The sequence below is a fragment of the Propithecus coquereli genome, unplaced genomic scaffold (genome assembly GCF_000956105.1).
Source record: "Propithecus coquereli isolate 6110/MARCELLA unplaced genomic scaffold, Pcoq_1.0 Scaffold10, whole genome shotgun sequence".
Lineage (NCBI taxonomy): Eukaryota > Metazoa > Chordata > Mammalia > Primates > Indriidae > Propithecus > Propithecus coquereli.
The window spans coordinates 13,792,678-13,810,718 of NW_012133858.1; the positions used below are offsets into that span (position 1 = coordinate 13,792,678).

The following is an 18,041-nucleotide window of genomic DNA, read 5'->3' on the forward strand; positions in this document are numbered from 1 at the left end:
CCCAGAAGTGGAATGAAACATACACTTGAATGTTTGAAATTGTTTAAGCCACCGGCCAGCTTTGCCACTCAGCATTTATAACCTCTCCTTTTAAGGGCCTTGACAAACAGTACCAAGGTTCTGACCTTAAACTTAAATTCCTTGAACTCTTGTACCTATGAGCATGCACCCAACATTCCTTCCCCCAGCATGCACTTTCCTAGTCACAAGGAGCCATCATGTCCTGGTGGGAAGCATAACTTACAGAGACGCTAACAAGTTCTGGGAAAGAGAAAGATAAACACAGTTAGCAAACCACTATCTCTGAGCAGATCGTCCTTTAAGCATGTCAAGATCCAGACCTTTCAGTGTCACTTCAGTGATCTCAACAACAGGAACCTTGGGTTTGCCACTATTCCAGGTAACCACATCTCTTTCTGGGAAAAGATTTTCAGAGGTACTCTGAGGATTTGATTTGCTATTGATTTATTCTTTGGTCAGCTTAACTACTTCTGCATTTAAAAGATTTCTTTTAAGAAAGTGTTACCAGCATCTCATGACTACTATTATATTCATTGGTCAGAGATACAGAAAACAAAGTGTCCATAACAGCAGCCTTATTTTTCCTTTATTTAGTTCTATTGTCATTGAAAAATGTGATAAAAATTTAGCCTTTGCTTAACTTTGCTATGCCGTATTTTAAAAAAAAAAAATTCAAAAATACTGTTGATACAGAGCAAAATGCTATGGCTGGATTAATTTAAGACATGTTTGCTGTTGCCTGCAACCATAGCTGATGCTTGACAGTGTTTCAGTGCTGACTGATATAGACAGAACCATTTTAGGATTTATTTTGGTTCCTCTGCTCCAGCATCCCTTTCTGACTAATACCTGCATCTCTGTATGTGTGTTACTTGAATGAAATGTATCTGAAAGATTTAGATCTAAAGTATATTAAGACTTTACTTGCCACTTCATAACAACCCAGAAGTCTGACAGCTAATGCATTGGCAGTGGGGTGGTAATAATTTAATATCTTGTACTCCTGCTAGGGTACAACACACAGGAAGACTAGGAAGTGACTTGCAAGTGAAATTCTGTTAAGCTGGATCCCAAATGATTTGATCTACTCATAAATAAACTTTCTTTATGGACAAAATTTGAATGTTCATTTTCCTCTCAGTTAGTATGCAAATCTATTTGTAACACTCTAGCAAAAAAGAATGCAACTCATTTTCTGTGCTTACAAATTGTTCATTACCATGCTCTCTGATGGCCAATTCATGGCTCCATCTGCAACTCCACAAATCTCTTTGCCCAGATAAACTTGGTGGAGTAAATACAAGGTACTGAAGAAGATACATTTGTGATTAAGGGGGAAAAGACATGTCTCACACAAAATTCCCAAGTCAATCATTTTACACTTTGTAACTTCTTACTTCTACTTTTATTTGCATGTTATAGTCCAGTAAAATAAATACTTCAACTGACCTCATCAATCCAGTTTTTAGAGCTACCTACAAATGACATTCAAAGATTTTCTCATTGTACCAGGAAGCAGTTCCAGTTCAAGAGGTAAAGCAAACAAACAAATAAATAAAACATCTAGAAAGGAGTATTTTCTTTCCTTGTGATTATGGGTGTAAAATGTTGTAACCTATGAGGCTCAACACAGGGAACTAAGATAATTGTGTTAGAATGCTTATGATCTGGGACTTTTTCCTCTTTTTTGTAAAAGAGAAGACTGTAAATCTCAACAGGAATGTCAAGTATCTTAAATGGACCTTAGCCTTAGCGCAGGTAGAAATCACACCTTCAATTACACCCATTAATGCCAATAGATTGATTTTTGTTCCCATGTGCATACATGAAATTTAGCTTCTTCCTATGAAAATAATACTCACAAATAGTGAACTTACTTCCTGTAGCTAAAATATGAAAACAAAAAATGCAAGGTTCACAAAGTTCTTTAGAGCAAGGAAAATCTTATAGAAAAACAAAAAAGGTTGTCACATGCATCTATAGTGGTATGTAGAATAGGAATCTGGTTCACAATATATATCTTCTGTCACTGCTGAGCTTAAGAATCTACCCAGAGATTTTTTTCAATTAAAATTCTGTGCACCAACAATAACTCTGCACAAAGCTTTTAATTAAAAAAGCAAACACAATGATATAAACCACATTGTCTCTAGGCGCTGCTTGTGTTAAAGGATTAGACTGATGAGATGTTTGGATTTTATTGTTCTAAACATGTGTTTCAGTTGGTGCTCTCGGACCTACCATGTGAAGAAAATGAAATGTAAGTAAATAGCTACAAACTCCATGTTTTTATTTAGCATTTTAAAAATTCAAAGAATATAAAAGACTCAAGGCATTTGAAAAATGAGGTTCAAATAATCATTATAATCATGTAAGAAAAAAAGTAAATCGTTTTTAAATGCAGATGGCTCAATTTTTCTGAAAACACACATGATAATTTTCATTACAATCAGCTTTGCTAAATAAAGAAGGGGCCTAGTAGATTTCTAGGTATTTTTGCTCACTGAATTCTCTTCCCTTGAGGTTTTAAGTGTACTTTTAGTTTATGAAAGCATCATGACATCATTCACGGCTGCGTCCACACTCCAAGTCAGTGATGATGACAGACAATTTTCTGGATAAATCAATTTCAAATATAAGCAAATTAACCAAAATTTTAACATGCATTGTGTGTGTACATATCAAAATGCTTGTGATATGAACTGTGTGAATAATTGACTCAATTTTCTCACTTTGTGTACCATATACTTAATGGTTCTTAGAATTCTATTCAGGAGATGGGGAGAAGGTGCCATTAATAATGCTGCTGATGATTAATGGTAACCCTAATGCACTGTGACTTAGCGCAAGTGTCAGAAAAGCACTTCTGCCAAGCACTATCTTCTGGTTGCAGCCCTCACTGCCAGCTGGCTGTTTTCAGTGATCGTTGCCTGCTACCCTAAAAGCCAGGGTCTCTGGGTACTGGCTCTAGAGTAAGAGACCATTCTAGGTGGGGTGTTTTCTTGGCCTTGAAATTATTACCGTTTTCTGGTGAAGCACCTTATTGTTGACAATCTACTTATTAAATTTGTGCAGCTCCTTCAGCTTTTGCATAGCTCTCCATTGCTACTTCTTTGCATTAATTGTGGACCTGATTTTTTTGCCCTCTTATGCGGTTTATGACATCACAGAGATTTTGTTTGTTTGTACGCTTACCTGACTCTGAATTTCGTGGATGCCCTCATCTTGCTGGCTCATCTTCTACATTTGACCCAGAATAATAGAATAAAGAAACTCATAATTGAAAAGGATCTTAAATGTCAAATGTAACTCTCTAATCAACGTGACTGGGAAATGTGGAACTTTTTATGCTGACTTTAGAGCCACTGAGGCTACTGATCTCCTTTTCAAGTGAAGAAATTGAGACCCAGAAAGAGAGAGAGAAAGAGAGTAAATTTATAGCAGAACTTGCAATGGTACTTACGTATGACCTTTTGAGGTTACATAATTTTTCATATAAGTGTCCATAATGTTTATCATTATTTGATGTCATTGCTTTTGAGTAAAAACAAGAAAACACCACAAATAAAATGCAAATTAGCAGAAAATAAAAGCAGAGAAGGCAAGAGAGTGGCTGGGATGTAGAAAGGTAGTATGAGATGAGTAAATGTGTTAAAGATAGACATGACATCTGAAATCTTTTGCTGCCACAAGACAGTGTTCATGGGATGAGTCCATAATAAAAGGCATGCTGTTTTCTCAGAGAGTAAAAAGCCTCTCCCCAAACAAAATCCTCCTTTTCTACTTATATTTATTCAAGAAATTTTCAGTTTAGAATCACTTATTTGATCTGAGATATGATCGCCTGTTAAAATTTGCTCCCCAGCCAAGAAAGCATATTCATCTTTACCTGCACTACCACAGGAGAGTAACAAAAACACGGTAGATAACAGATGGAGTGATCCATAGACGTAGTCTACCCCAAGTGTCTTTTAGAAATGCGAAAGATAAAAGGACAGTAACTTGCCAAAGTTCACATGCAAAATGGACACAGAAAAGGCAGACTTGGATTTGAATGCAAGGGAATAGAAAAGGAAACCCTGAAAAATGGATTGCCTAGTGGAGGCCATGATTTTTTTCTCATCTAACCAACTCATTTTATTTTTATAACAGCATTTTTAGTATGAAAAATCCATTGCTAGGCTGTCTTTGTATAAAATTTAAATTTTATACAAATTTAATAGGTAATTTATTGTAGGTAATTTATTGTATAAAATAAAACATAAAAGAGCCCCCTTCCTCATACCTCTATTCCATTCTGCTCCCCATAAATTACCAAGTAAACTGATGTGCATGTATGTATAAAAACAGATTTATTTACAAAACATAAATATGAGTATACATATGAAGGATTCTGTAAATTAATTGCATTAATAGATTTCCTAATGATATGCTACATCTTACTTGGGTTGGTGAAGTTACATGTTTTCCATGCAAGTTAAGAAGCAGAGCTTAGATTTGGATCTAAGACTGACTCCCTAGCCCAGAATTTTAAACACAAAGCTATATTGTATATCTAACATTTAATTAATTATACATCTAGTGAAATATCTGAGGGATTGGAAGTGCATTCATTGTTTTAGATACTATAGGATTTACCAACAGATTCTGCGTGGTATGATTTGACACTCATCCCTCCCTCAAATTGTTGTAGCTGAATTGCACTTTAGCTCATGTTGAGTAATAATTTTATAAAATAAATAAACCCATGAAATCTGTTATTGTGTTCATTCTGAAAGTATTACAGAAAGCATTGCTCGTATTGTTAACAGTGTTCTCTATCAAATTGTTGTAGCTGAATTGCACTTTAGCTCATGTTGAGTAATAATTTTATAAAATAAATAAACCCATGAAATCTGTTATTGTGTTCATTCTGAAAGTATTACGGAAAGCATTGCTCGTATTGTTAACAGTGTTCTCTATGAGGCCTCATAATTTGAATTTTTCTCTGGTTTCTATACCTGCAATAGTTATACATCTGGTGAGTAGTGCTATTTGTTTTTAATTTTAGAGGACACCACATAACCAATTATCTCTCTCATTCTATTAACTGCTAGAAAGCTTAAGCCAGATCTGGAGTTCAGTTCTAATTTTATATATGAGATTTACTACATTATTTTACAAACCAACCGCACTTTTGAGATTTACTAGATTCGTTTACAAACTGATCTCGCTCTTGGGTATTCCATTTGTCTGATACTCTCCATGCTCTCATTTCTAAATTTCGTTTGTATTTTTGCTGTTTCCTTATAGCATTTTGGAATACAGGATATTGGAAGCATCCAGGCAACATTTCACACAGTAATATGAGACTAGATCTGGCTTCTGCTGTACCCGTTTGTAGTATCACACGGTGCTAACAGACGTGAACTCTACAGCCAGATCATTTGTGTTTAAAACTTGCCTCTGCCGCTTCCAACTATGTTATCTTGGGAAAGTTACTTACCTCTGTATGAATGAGTTTTCTCAATTGCAAAAGGAAGACTATAATAGTGTGGTCCTACCTGATAATTGCCAGTTTGAAAGTGAGTCATTTCACACGAAGTTATACACCAGTTTGGAAGAGTGCCTGGTCTAGGAAATGCTAGGTGATTGTAACAGAGGAGCCAGTGGAGCAACTCCGTGGATTTCTTCTTGAATTTATCAAATTCATGAATTTATAGTTAATTTTAGGTCCACAGATTATCAACACTGAGAACAATAATAAAGATCAACTTGTCTAACCATCCATGTAGAGCAGGAATCATCTTCCCAACATCCAAGTAAAAAAGATATTAAATGTCCTGGTAGGAACAGAAATTGTCTCCTTCAATAACTACTTCTAGAGAATCCTTATTATTCCAAATGTCTTCCTTGAACATTACAGTCAGCTCTCACTTCTCCCTGATGATTTTTTCCCTCTTTTTAGCATCATTAGCCCAATTTGAGCAACCCCTAAGAAATAACTTCATTTTCAAAAATATAACTTATCCAACACTGAAGATCTTGAATCTAAAATTTGAGTAATTAGAATACTGTTACTTTTTTTTGAGAACTCAAAATATTTGTGTTTGAAAATTGAATTTGAGAAAGAAATGGAAATAATGGTTGTGGGGGGAGGGAAGCATGTGGAGTCAGAAGACCCATAGTCTACGTTATGTTCCCTGACCTAGTGACCTCCCACTTTCTTTCCCCATCCTGGGGCTCAATTGTACAATGAATAAAACCCTAACGGTGAAGTAAATGATTCCAAAGGTGCAAACACTTGTGAGATTACATGCTAACTGCTTTGTGGCCACTTTATTGCTTATCAGAACCTCCACCAGAGGGTGCACAGGATCAGAAAAGTGAGAAAGAGAAACAAGTCAGTTTGGGTAATTGTTAGCACTGGAAAAAATACTGAGTGGCTCAGAAATTAGATTTAAAAAATAAAAGAGTAGTTAACATTTAGAATTGACTTTAATTATAAGAATATGGGCTATTTTTAAGCGAAAAAAAAAGAGAAGCAGGAGGAGGGATATAAAATAATGCATACTCCTGGCCAGGAGCTTAGATGTCAACATTCAAAAAGAAGAATCTTCTGCTCTTTAATTGGGCCAGGACACCAAGAGAATTTCCCTGCATCCATCGCTAAGTGGGATGCTACATCTTTAGTGTTCTTATATTTTCATATAATATGTTAATGCTTTCTGATTACGAAGTGATTCATAAACATTATAAAAATTCAAACAATATAAAAATATTAAAATGATAAAGTACTTCATAATACCATCTTCATTAGAAGTAAGTACTGGTAACAGTTTGGGTATATTTACATTTAACTAATAGTTATTTTGGCGAAATCATTGTATTTGTGTAAAAGAGTATTTACAAAGTAGGACTGAGTTATTTATACTATTTTACTTAACAATATTTTTAATTAGTAATGTAAATCTACATTCTTTTTGATGACTGGATAGTATTCCTTTGTAAGTATGTGCCATTAATTATTTGTTAAATCTTTTATTGATGGTCACTTGTCTTAGAATTCTTGTTAAAGTCATACTTCAGTTGCCATTTTTTCCCAGCCATTTGTACCTGTGAACTTTGCTAAACCCTATAGGTGTTCAAAAACAAAAAATAAACAAACAAACAAAAAAACAGAAGCAGAAAATTTACATAAAGAAAGGGATGAAATAATCCATATTCTGGGGATTTTTTTAATGTTTGGGGTAAAATTTTAAGTTGACACTTCGCATATGTCAAAAAGTCATTTCTGACTAGTACGATGAGGGCAGGACACACTGCCTCCTGAGGAATTCTGGAAGCAATAAATTAACTGACATCTATGAATGCTTTCAAGCTGAAAATTACTGAGTGTTATTTTAACAATGGACGAAGAAGACATTATTAAGTTTAGCTCCATCTCAGAAGTGTATTGAGCTGTGATAAGCAGGTTTCCACTGTTCAAGCTCAGAATCCCTCAACAGTGGCCCGTATATTGAGGTATGAAAATAGTCCATTGGCAAACATACATTCAGACCACCATGTCAGGCACAGTGAGGGACTCTGGAATGAATAACACATATTTCTCTACACCTACAGAGTTACACTTCCTGAAAATCACACTGTGAACTTTGTTTTTGTGTGATCTTTTTAAATTTATCTCAGGAATGATTGAGTACCTACATATACAAATACTTTGACCATCCTGACTGAAGGGATCAACCTCTAACTCCTTAGTAAATGGTACTTGTGGCCACATTCACTCACTTTCCTCCTAGCCTACCTTTTTCCCCACCAGTTGTCCAGTGAGAGTGCAACCAATTGTTAAATGCCTGCTATTTCCTACCAAGGTAATAAAGGTTAACAGATATTATGAACTTCCCTAGAGAATTTGGATTTTAAGGGACTCTAGGTCTATAGATTAAAATAATGGTTAGAATGGTTACCTGCCTAATACCTAATAGCTATGACATGTTGGCTCTGAAGAGTTAGTCACTACCTTCTCAATACACAACAGTATTTGTAACTTCAGAATCAAACCTTCCTCAGGGCAATTATCTGTTTATATGTCTGGTAGCATCACATTTATCTGTATTATCAGTGAGCATATGGTAAACATTTGCTTAATTGTGGGGAGAGGTGTTGGTATGATGATAAGTTGTTGATTGTTCTGGGGAAACAGGTGTGATCAGTACAAATTTTATGGTCTGGAGAAATAGGCTTTGGCGATCTAGAGTTCTAGCACTAACTGCTCTTCCTTTATCACTAGGTGTGTAAATTATAATGATCAACACCCTAACGATTGGTATATCTGGTAAGGATATCTTCAATTTGTTTTATAAGACATTGGGTGGTGTAGACACATTTTTTTCCCTAAACAATTTGAGATGGTGCAAGAAATCATACATCTTAAGGAAATTTTAGGGTTCATGCAAATCCATATCTATAGAAGTATTGCTTTTGGGTTGTTGTCCAGTGTTTACTTAAACACTAATTGTGACAGATAATGCACTACTTTTAAGAATAAGAGTTTATTCTAAAGTTGGAGTTTTTTAATGGTAAAATATTTATTCTTTCTCTTGAAATCTCCCTAAATGACTCCTCCACTGATTTTAGTTCTGGCCTTAAAAGGCATTCAAAATAAGACTGCTACTTCTTCTGTGAGATAGTCATTTAGAAATTTTAAGGCAGTTATTATAATCTTGTAAATCTTGATGTTTGTATTTTCCAAACTTAACATCGTCAGTTCTCTCAATTAGATGGTTAGTACCTCAAAGGCAGAGGCCCTATCTTGTCTACTTTGACTCTCTAACCCAATATCTAAAATGTGTTCAGTTGCTTAAATACTAGTTAAATGAATAGATGGATGGCTGAATGAAAGGAAGAATGGATGAATAAATTAAGTAACCAAGACACAACTTTTTAGAATAACCCTCCAATTTCCAATGAGAAAATGCTTATGACCACCTGGAAAGATTGACCCTCTCTGAAGGCAGAGACTGTCTCAGCTTCAGTGGGAATGTATGAGTGGCGGTGGCCGGAGGGGGGAATTGCTTGACAAATTCAGGACCCCAGATTGCTTTCAGCCAGTCTAGCTGAGTCCTTGCCCCCTTTCTAGACAGCAACAGAAGCTCTTAGCTGCCTGCATGCTCTACCTCACTCCTCTCTTGCTACTTTTGGCATCAGGCTCCTCCTGCTGATTTTCCTGGTGGCTCTTCTCTGTGGAGTAGTGCTCTTATGCCTCCAGTGCTGTCTGAAGAGACCCCGAATTGACTCCCAAAGACACACAGTGGCCATTGTTGCTGTTGGAGACTTGGACCCCATTTATGGTGAGTTGTCTACACACTTCTGGACTCCTTTTTGAAACTTTGTGGTTTTGTGGTGAAATGAAAAGCCATTCTCTGAAAAGCAGATTTTTGAACATAGAACAAAACACGGCTTATTGGAGACTCAAAGGCATGCTTTGTGGAGAGAGTTTAAGGGAAAAAGCTTCAGACGAAAGGAGATTCCAGAAGAAAGAAAAGGTATCTTGGAGAACTGACTTGTAGTTGAGTGTGGGGACAGAAATTGAACATTTGGCTCAGTCAACAAGCAGAAGAGAAGAGAGATGCTGGTTTGGATGCTCCAAGTGAGGGGTAGGGTTTAAGGTGCAGGAAAGCGTCTCTGAGCTTTTGGTATCAGTCTATCTTAACTTCTATTTATAATCTCATTAGCTAAGCTTTCTATGGCTTACTTAACTCATCAGAAGTAACGTTGAACCACATTTTCCAGATTGTCTGCTGCCAATGCAGAGTCTAAAATAAATGGAATTGAGCAAGACAGTGTCAATCCTCATGCCCTTTCACCTCAGACACACTGGTGGCACCTGACTCTACCACTCCCAACCCCTGCTCCCCAAATCATGCCCCTCCGTCATTTTCCAGGTTGCGGAAGGAGGAGGAATGGAGGAAATTAAGGGTTAGTTGCAGTTGCCAGCCTTAGCTGCAAGTAGAAAAAAAACTTTTACTGGTTTTTGAGAGGCCATAGCTATTTCTTTATATTAAGTATTGTTTCCCCCCAGAAACTGTTGTGAGACTTGACTTTAAGGTACTGCCTTACACACCACAGTTGCCTTAAGAGTGCTTAATAGAAATTAGCAAGTGTCCTTCAGAAACTTAGGACGGCATGAGACTTTCAATTGACGGAGCAAGGTGTGCCCTGGGAAAAACTAACAGCTAAATAAAAAGTGGGATAAAAATAAACTAAATTGTTAGTACTCTAAGATTTAGTGATATTCACTATTGAGTTTTTTTTTTTTCCTTCAAAGGTCATTACTTAACAAGAGCAACACATTATAAATTTGGGAAATGGTTATTTTGGGAAGGATAATTAAAGTTTCCAAAGACAATAGTTCTTTCTCCTAAAATCAAAGGCACTTTCCATAGAGTACAGAGGGAAATAGGATCGTTGATTTTCTAACAAAATATGTTAGTGAAAGGTATCAATGTGGTAGCACTGGTCTATCTTCCCTTATTTAACTAGAGGTATTTAAAATAAATGCACATATACTTCTTTTAACTGAACTTGAGTTTGTCAGGAGGAAAATGAAGCCTGGTTTCAGTGCTTCTCTCACTTTGAGGAATACTATTTACTAGACTATCTTGAATCTTAAAAGAATTCTGTTTTTAATTTTAAGTATATTATAAACTACTCAGTATACTGTTATAATTTTTAAAGCAGTTTATGTGCCATGGTTATGTCCTCATTTATCTAATATTTTTTCATTTCCTGTGGTGGCTTAATTTATATGCTCTTGAACTTGCCTGATCAAGTAAGAGAACGGGTCAAGGTAGTTATATTACTTCAATAATCTGCACGTGATAGTACTGAGGGCCTGGCAGTAGAATCACATTCTCTATATTACCCTGAAATCACTATGAACAGGAAAATAAAACAACTTGGGAGACTTTTTTTTTAAAAAAATGTGGTCACAATGTATTTCACATCTACCAAATGCTGGGCAGGAGGTCAAGTCTTTTCAGATAGTATCTCCAATTCCTAAAAATCAACTTGGAAAAGTAGCTGTTATTTCTGTTAGAGGATGTTATCTACTTCTTTCACTCTGCTGGGTAAATACGCATACAAAAATGTTTGCTGCAAATCCACTAATATAGTTCAAATTATCTAGAGTTGGGAATAGGGAGCCAGTGAAAATTTGTGCTGGGAACTTACAGCCCAGCCATCTCATCCCTGGAAACTAAGTCTGGCCTCATATTTTGAATATCCAGACAGATACTAGGGTGGCTCCTCAATGGCAGGGCTTGCACTCCAGAATCTTCATTCCCATCCATCCTCATTCTCTCCCTTCCACCCAATCCACTGGTATAGATTCCGGACCTTAGTTTGCTTAAGAAGCATTTAAACTCTCTTCTCTCCTGACTTGGATTACAAAGCTCTCTTCTGTTGGTTCCCACCTTGGAGGCCACAAGCTTAGTGGCCTTTTCCCATGTATCTTTTCTCATGCCTATATGGGGTTGGGTGTTATATTATCCCACCACTGCTCATCTTCTATCCCATCACAGGGATGCTCAGGATAGCTGTGCCGGCAGTGAACAGCCATTCCCACAATCTTTGATATGGATGTTGTGCCCAGAGTTGTGCTTTTTGGCATTCCTGTTTCTCCTCTCCAAAACGAAATGTAAGAGAGTAAATTAGGAAGTAATGATCTCTGTGTTTTCTAGTGACTTCTTAGCTAGTAATTATGGAAGTAAATTTCAGAGAGTCAATATTTTAAGGCAGCCTGAAACCTGGACCCACATTGAATTTACTTTTCCCACTGGATCCTCATCGTACCCTCATTTCTCCAAACAAATGATTCTTCCTTCATGATATTTCTGTAAGAAAGAGCTGCTCTGCAAAAGGGAAGTTAGAGAACCACTAACTTTTGTGGCTACAGGGGACGGTAAGTGTCAAAACTACAGTATTTACCTCTACAGCCCCCACAAAGCATGTTCTCATAGCCTGGGGGTGAGTGCAGCTACTGAGGGATTCATGTGCCCTCACTGAGGTGATGGGACTGTTCTTCTGAGTTTTCCTCACTGTACATGGTCAGAAGAGGGAAAGAAAAATGAGAAACATCTTGAATGACACTGGTGACATATTAGAATATGAAATAGGGTTTCTGGACCCTCTGTGATCCCTTGAGCACAAAGGGGAAGGGAGGATGTCCCCCTCTGAATACAGAATGTAAGAAATGGGCCATTTAAAACATTTTAATGGAGAGACTAGATTTGATATAATAACCTTGGGTTCTTCCCAGAACTTAATTTTTTACTTTTCAAAACTCATTTCACTTCATTATTACTATTTGTTGAATATATTAATTGAAATAGCTCTGTTCTTCTGAACTGTGGGTCAGAGGTTTGACTCAGGATCTCACAGAAGCTGCCCTCAACTGAGAAGAGCCAAGAGGAAAACTTTGGCTGACTGTAACAGGCTGGAGTTGACTAAACTGTGCTAATGTTAAAACGTATAAAATAGGAAATTTCTTTCAACAGCAATTAATGACAATATCACATGGCTCAGGTTGCCAATTATCTTGTTGAGAAACACTAAAGAGAAAAAAGAAAATGCTTGGCTTGGGATTCTTACAAAAGATATTTAATGAAGGTGTTGCCAGCACATCCTTGCTACAACAGCAGAAAGTGTTGATTCAATGCCCCTATGACTTCTTGAATGAGATCATCCATGATATAGTTTCTTAGACTAACAACCATCACGAACCAATAATTCTAGCATTATCATTTTTTTAGCACCTGTTTTAGGGGTAAAAATTATCTCTTGTTTCAATGTTTTCTCATCTCACACAGAAGATTTGCAACCACTTCCCTGCCCCCCACTCAAATATGAAAATGGAAAATGAGAATACACAGTGGACCACAGAAAGTGACTTTTTTAAAGGAGTGTGTGCAAGTTTTTAGTAAAGATCGGGAAAGAAGAGAAGATTATTACAATTCTCGTATAACCATCTATATCCTGAATCTCTATCGCTTGTGAACATTGCTCTCCACTCTTTAAAACCAGGGACTATAATTATGACTGCGTGAAATAGGTGGGAATCACACATGATTAAAGAAAGAAAAAAGAGAAAAGGATTTGATTTTGTTTCTTAGGTTAATTGTTTTGTTTTCTAATTTGCATTTGAAACGTAGGTAATGTCAAAGGAGTTTTAAAGTTTACTAAAAACAAAAGGTTTTCATTTTAATTCACTAAAAATGAGGATGAAAATAAAGCTTCATTAAAAATAAGATTGTTAAGCTGAATAAAAAACCACATTAATGATGAAGTAAGACATTTAAAGATAATGAAGGGAAAGAAGTTTGGGGTTTGGGAGGAGAGAGAATGGCAAATAAGGATTGAGACAGAAAAACAATCTAATATGCACTAGAGTAGAGAGAATTTGAGAGCTTAGGAGAGGGGCCTACACCCATCTTTGTCCATGTTTTTAACCAAAAAAATAGTAAATCATTGTAACATAAGGGTCCCTTTGCCTTTATCACATGAGTTCTGTGGATTGGAGCTGGGTCTGCTCAGCCCTGACAACTAACAACATCCCTAACAACATCCCCTGCCCTTCCTGAGAAGACAGCAAGAAGTGAGGGCCAGAGAAGACACCCTTCCTGGGGATGCTCATCTTGGTTTGGATTCTCATTGGGGCTGATTTCCTGATGACACTGCCCTTAACTATACAATCTCCCTGATCCCATGTCTTCTGCAATTTCAGAGATAATCTTCCCTTTTTCTTATTTCAGGGAAATTAGAAACACCAGTCTTCCAGCGGTGATTAAATGTCAATGCTCGGAGCTGGGAAGGAGAAGGAGAGCTGGAGAAAGATGAACAAGAAGCAGGGATTTACACATTCTGCTCCCTTCTCCCTCCAGGTCTCCCAGGATTCTATCTTTTATTTTAGGATCCTTTGGAAATGTCATCTACCTATGTTTTATGTTTGGTGACTTACTTTAGGTAATAAAAGAGGGAGTGTTTCATGCACAGACTTTCGTGGAAGAATGTGATAATAGTGATGGCTCATGTTCGTTAAGCATTTACCATGAGGCATGCCCTGTGTTAACACTTGACATTTTTAATCTCATTTTTTCTTCCTTACAACAATATGAAGGGTTCACTATCATTCTGAACACTCTACAGATGAGGCAACAAAGACACATAACAGATTAAGCAACACAGTCAGTAGATGGTAGAACTGTGACTCACATGCAGGCTTTTGGCCACTCCCATATGAGAGAAAGGGGTGAGGTAAAGAAGGGAAAAGAAAAGAAAAAGGTGGAAAGGGCATGTTGAAATAAGTGAAGTCTATTTGAGTGATTTTTAATACTGTGGGGAATCTGAACTTTCACTATAAAAACTTAGCAGTGAGTGTATTGGTTTTACAAAATTAAACAATAAATGCTAATATCTTAGTCAGCAGTTCTGGTAAAACTGTAGGATTTTTGCCAGCATTTTTAACTGAGTTCTCTCAGCTTCATAATTTGTCAAAAGATAAAATAATACCTGCTTCCCCATGCTCCAACCACTTGATAGTGTATGTAAACCTGCTTTGAATAAAATTAAAACTGATATAATACATGTTTGATTTTCAAAAACTTCTGCGCACTTTGGCTTAGTTATGTTTATCAAAAGAATGTCTTGGCCGGGCGTGGTGGCTCACGCCTGTAATCCTAGCTCTCTGGGAGGCCGAGGAGGGTAGATTGTTTGAGCTCAGGAGTTCGAAACCAGCCTGAGCAAGAGCGAGACCCCGTCTCTACTAAAATTAGAAAGAAATTAATTGGACAACTAAAAATATATAGAAAAAATTAGCCGGGCATGGTGGCGTATGCCTGTAGTCCCAGCTACTTGGGAGGCTGAGGCAGGAGGATCGCTTGAGCCCAGGAGTTTGAGGTTGCTGTGAGCTAGGCTGACACCACGGCACTCTAGCCCGGGCAACACAGTGAGACTCTGTCTCAAAAAAAAAAAAAAAAAAGAATGTCTTGTGATTTTCGTAACAAGTTGAAGAGCAACAACCAAATTTGTAGCAAGTAGATAACAAAACTTTCCTACCGTAGAGAGCAATTGTCAAGATCCTATCACCTGGAGCACAATATTGATAGTGACAGTGTAGAAATGAATTGGAGCTAGTAAAAATAACAGACGTTTTAAGTTAATCTGGTTGACTATTTCCAGGCAGAAAGAGAGCTAAGTTACATTTGACTTTGTATTGAATGCACTAAAAGCAGTTCATCAAGAAAATGGCCAGCATTTAGTACAAGTATTCAATAGAGGAAATTATTGGGACAGGTTGTATATTTTACCAATGTCAATTCTGATTGATTAAGTCCCACATAATTAGCTGACATCAGTCTGAACTTAAGAACTGCAAGAAGTTCTAACTGTGTGATATTTTTCATTTAATAATTTGTGTTAATATAACTAATAATGATAATGATTAAATCATTAAAATAGGATAGATTGGGAAATAATATTATAAATAAGAGAAAATGCATGCATATTCCTAGCATAGTACAGTTCTTGATATATAGTAACAATAATAAACATTTGATGAGCAGTTACTGTGTGCCACATTTTGTTTTAAGCACTTTATAGTCCTTTAGCCTTGCTAGGTAGATACTATTAATAACATTATTTTTTTATTGCATAAGAGAAAACTAAGATAAAGAAATATTATTTAATAGCCTAGGAGTAGGTTATTCAATTAAATAAATAACTCCCTAAGAAAAGTGCTAAGCCAGGAAGTAAGACTTATATTTTAAATGTTTCTACTCTTCTCAGAGCAAAGAATTTTCATTCATTGCTCTGAGAACCAGTGAGATAAGACATAAGACAAATACAAATATATGAAAATCCATAATTCTAAACTAATATTGTGCACTTCAAAGTAATCATTTTGAATAATCTACATATCGGCTTCAGTGATACAGCTAATGCCTAATATGTGACTACTCTTTGAATTCTTTTGATAATTGTGGCATTTTCTTTGGAATCTTCCCAATGGTATCAAATCTTATTCCTTTAAGAAAGGTCTTATATAGAAAAAGGCAAACTTTTTCTATTAAGGGCCAGACAGAAAATATTTTTTGGATTTTCAAGCCATATGGTCTATTCACATTGCAGTGCCAAATTAGCCATAGACGGTATGTCAATTAATGGATATGATTGTATTTCAATTAAATTTAATATACAAAAATATTCAAAGGGCCAGATTGAGTTCAAGGGCCTAGTTTCTTCTTTAAAGATGAGTTTATAGTTATTACTATGGTTTTGGCAAGAAGCAATCAAAATCATTCAAAGGCAGGTAAGAACCGGGTGAAAAAAATACATATGTATAAAAGAGAGATGGTTATAAAATATTACTACTGATTTTTTGTATGACTCAAAAACAATCTTTCAAGGAAATACTAATAGAAGATTTCCTAATGAGCTATTGGAATACATTCATGGTCTCATAAGGTGACTAATTTGTAGAAAAATGGGCGTGTTTTAAATATTTAATGGCTTGTACATAATCTAGAAGTCAAGAACTTTCATTTCAAAACATTTGAAAAAACTTTAGAATGCCTTCTCTTTATCGTGTGTGTATACTTTAAATGCAAACTTTTCACCATTTATGGTAACATTTTTACTATTCATTATAGAGAGATGATTATAGTAATTATTTGCATCAGTTACAATTTGCAAGCGTAAATATAAAATGATGAAGTTTAGAAAGTGGTATTTTAATGTTTCTAGTGGGACTTGCATTTCCCATGATTGGGAGCATTAGCTGAAATGTCATTAGTATTTGGAGAAATCCTGTCTTGTGATCCACAAAAGAAGATATTCCTTCTGGTTTCAGCTGTTAATTGTAAATGCTTCTTGATGAATTAGTCAATGATGACATAATCAGTTCATGCAAGCAAATTTTCTTGCAGTGGTGACTAAACTTTCACTGCAGAAAGTAAAATGACTGTAAATTTTTTCTCATGGGTACAAATAATTTTCCGTTACTCCAGTAATCCAAGAAATGTCAGATTTTATCAGTTCATGTACTTCTGTTTCATGCTCACTAGAAAAATTACAAGTCTCCATCTTTCTCTTCCGAGGAGCAGAAGCAGCTGTGAGTCCAACTGTTGGAATTCACCTTCAAACCACAAACCCTGAACTGTTTCCTGTTCCATCTTTTGGCACATTAAGCCCCCCACCTCCATATGAAGAAATTCTAAAAACAAGCCAATTTTAGATCTGGATAATCAATTTAAAGTATCAGAAACATTTGTAATTCTAAAACATCGAATTTAGGAACAATTCTTTCATTTAGTGGAAATTCCCAGAGATCTATTAATATAGTCTGAAAGAAGACAAATAGACAAAAGAACGGATGTGGAGAAAGAATTTTGGTCATGGAGATGTTTAAATAGTGAGTCAGTGGATTCTTGATGTATCACAGCTGTGTTATACTTTTATGCAACACAATCAAGTTAATGTTTCTCTATTAATACCCCAATAGGCAGTAATTAGGTGCTAGAAGTGTCTCCATTACATGTAGGATTCCATGTCAGTGCACATCACACCATTCTCTGCCTCAATATCTCTATCTTAATCTGATGTCTCTCCTAGTATGGAGTCCATACAAATTATCATAATTTAACAATAGTCTGAGCACATGCCCAGACCTAGAGCCAGAAAGAGAATGTTTGAATTAGAGTGAGGAGAGAGAGTAGGAAGAAGCAAAGTTTGGAGTTGAAGGGTGAAGGTTAAATGAACAGGAAAAGATTACAAGTCTCAGTTTAAGAGGTTATATGCCTCATCCTGAGGAGGGAGAAATTTTAGATAGGAGTTGAAGGAGATTGCTTAGGACATGGAGCATATGTAATGCCACTATGGGGAGAGAAAGAAGGATTTCATTTTACACGGCGAATGTGGGCTCAGGAGCCCACAGCCTTTCTCTGGTGCCTCAAGGTTTAGTATTTATTGCAAAACCGTGATAA

General features: G+C 36.2%; 1 protein-coding gene across 1 annotated transcript; it reads left to right on the forward strand.

Moving 5' to 3' along the window:
* The first annotated feature begins 325 nt into the window (after positions 1-325).
* Positions 326-17,293, forward strand: TMEM207 (transmembrane protein 207). Its single transcript, XM_012639908.1, has 5 exons — positions 326-400; positions 2,244-2,281; positions 8,294-8,338; positions 9,211-9,353; positions 17,157-17,293. The coding sequence occupies exons 1-5, from the start codon at positions 326-328 to the stop codon at positions 17,291-17,293; spliced, it is 438 nt and encodes a 145-aa protein (XP_012495362.1).
* The last annotated feature ends 748 nt before the right edge of the window (positions 17,294-18,041 follow it).

Excerpts from the sequence above, each read along its gene's own strand:
- TMEM207 (XM_012639908.1), top strand. The coding sequence starts at position 326 with ATGTCAAGATCCAGACCTTTCAGTGTCACTTCAGTGATCTCAACAACA. Across the intron at positions 401-2,243 it reads TGGGTTTGCCACTATTCCAG|TTGGTGCTCTCGGACCTACC; the intron begins GTAACCACATCT and ends CATGTGTTTCAG. Across the intron at positions 9,354-17,156 it reads AGACTTGGACCCCATTTATG|GAGCAGAAGCAGCTGTGAGT; the intron begins GTGAGTTGTCTA and ends TTCTCTTCCGAG.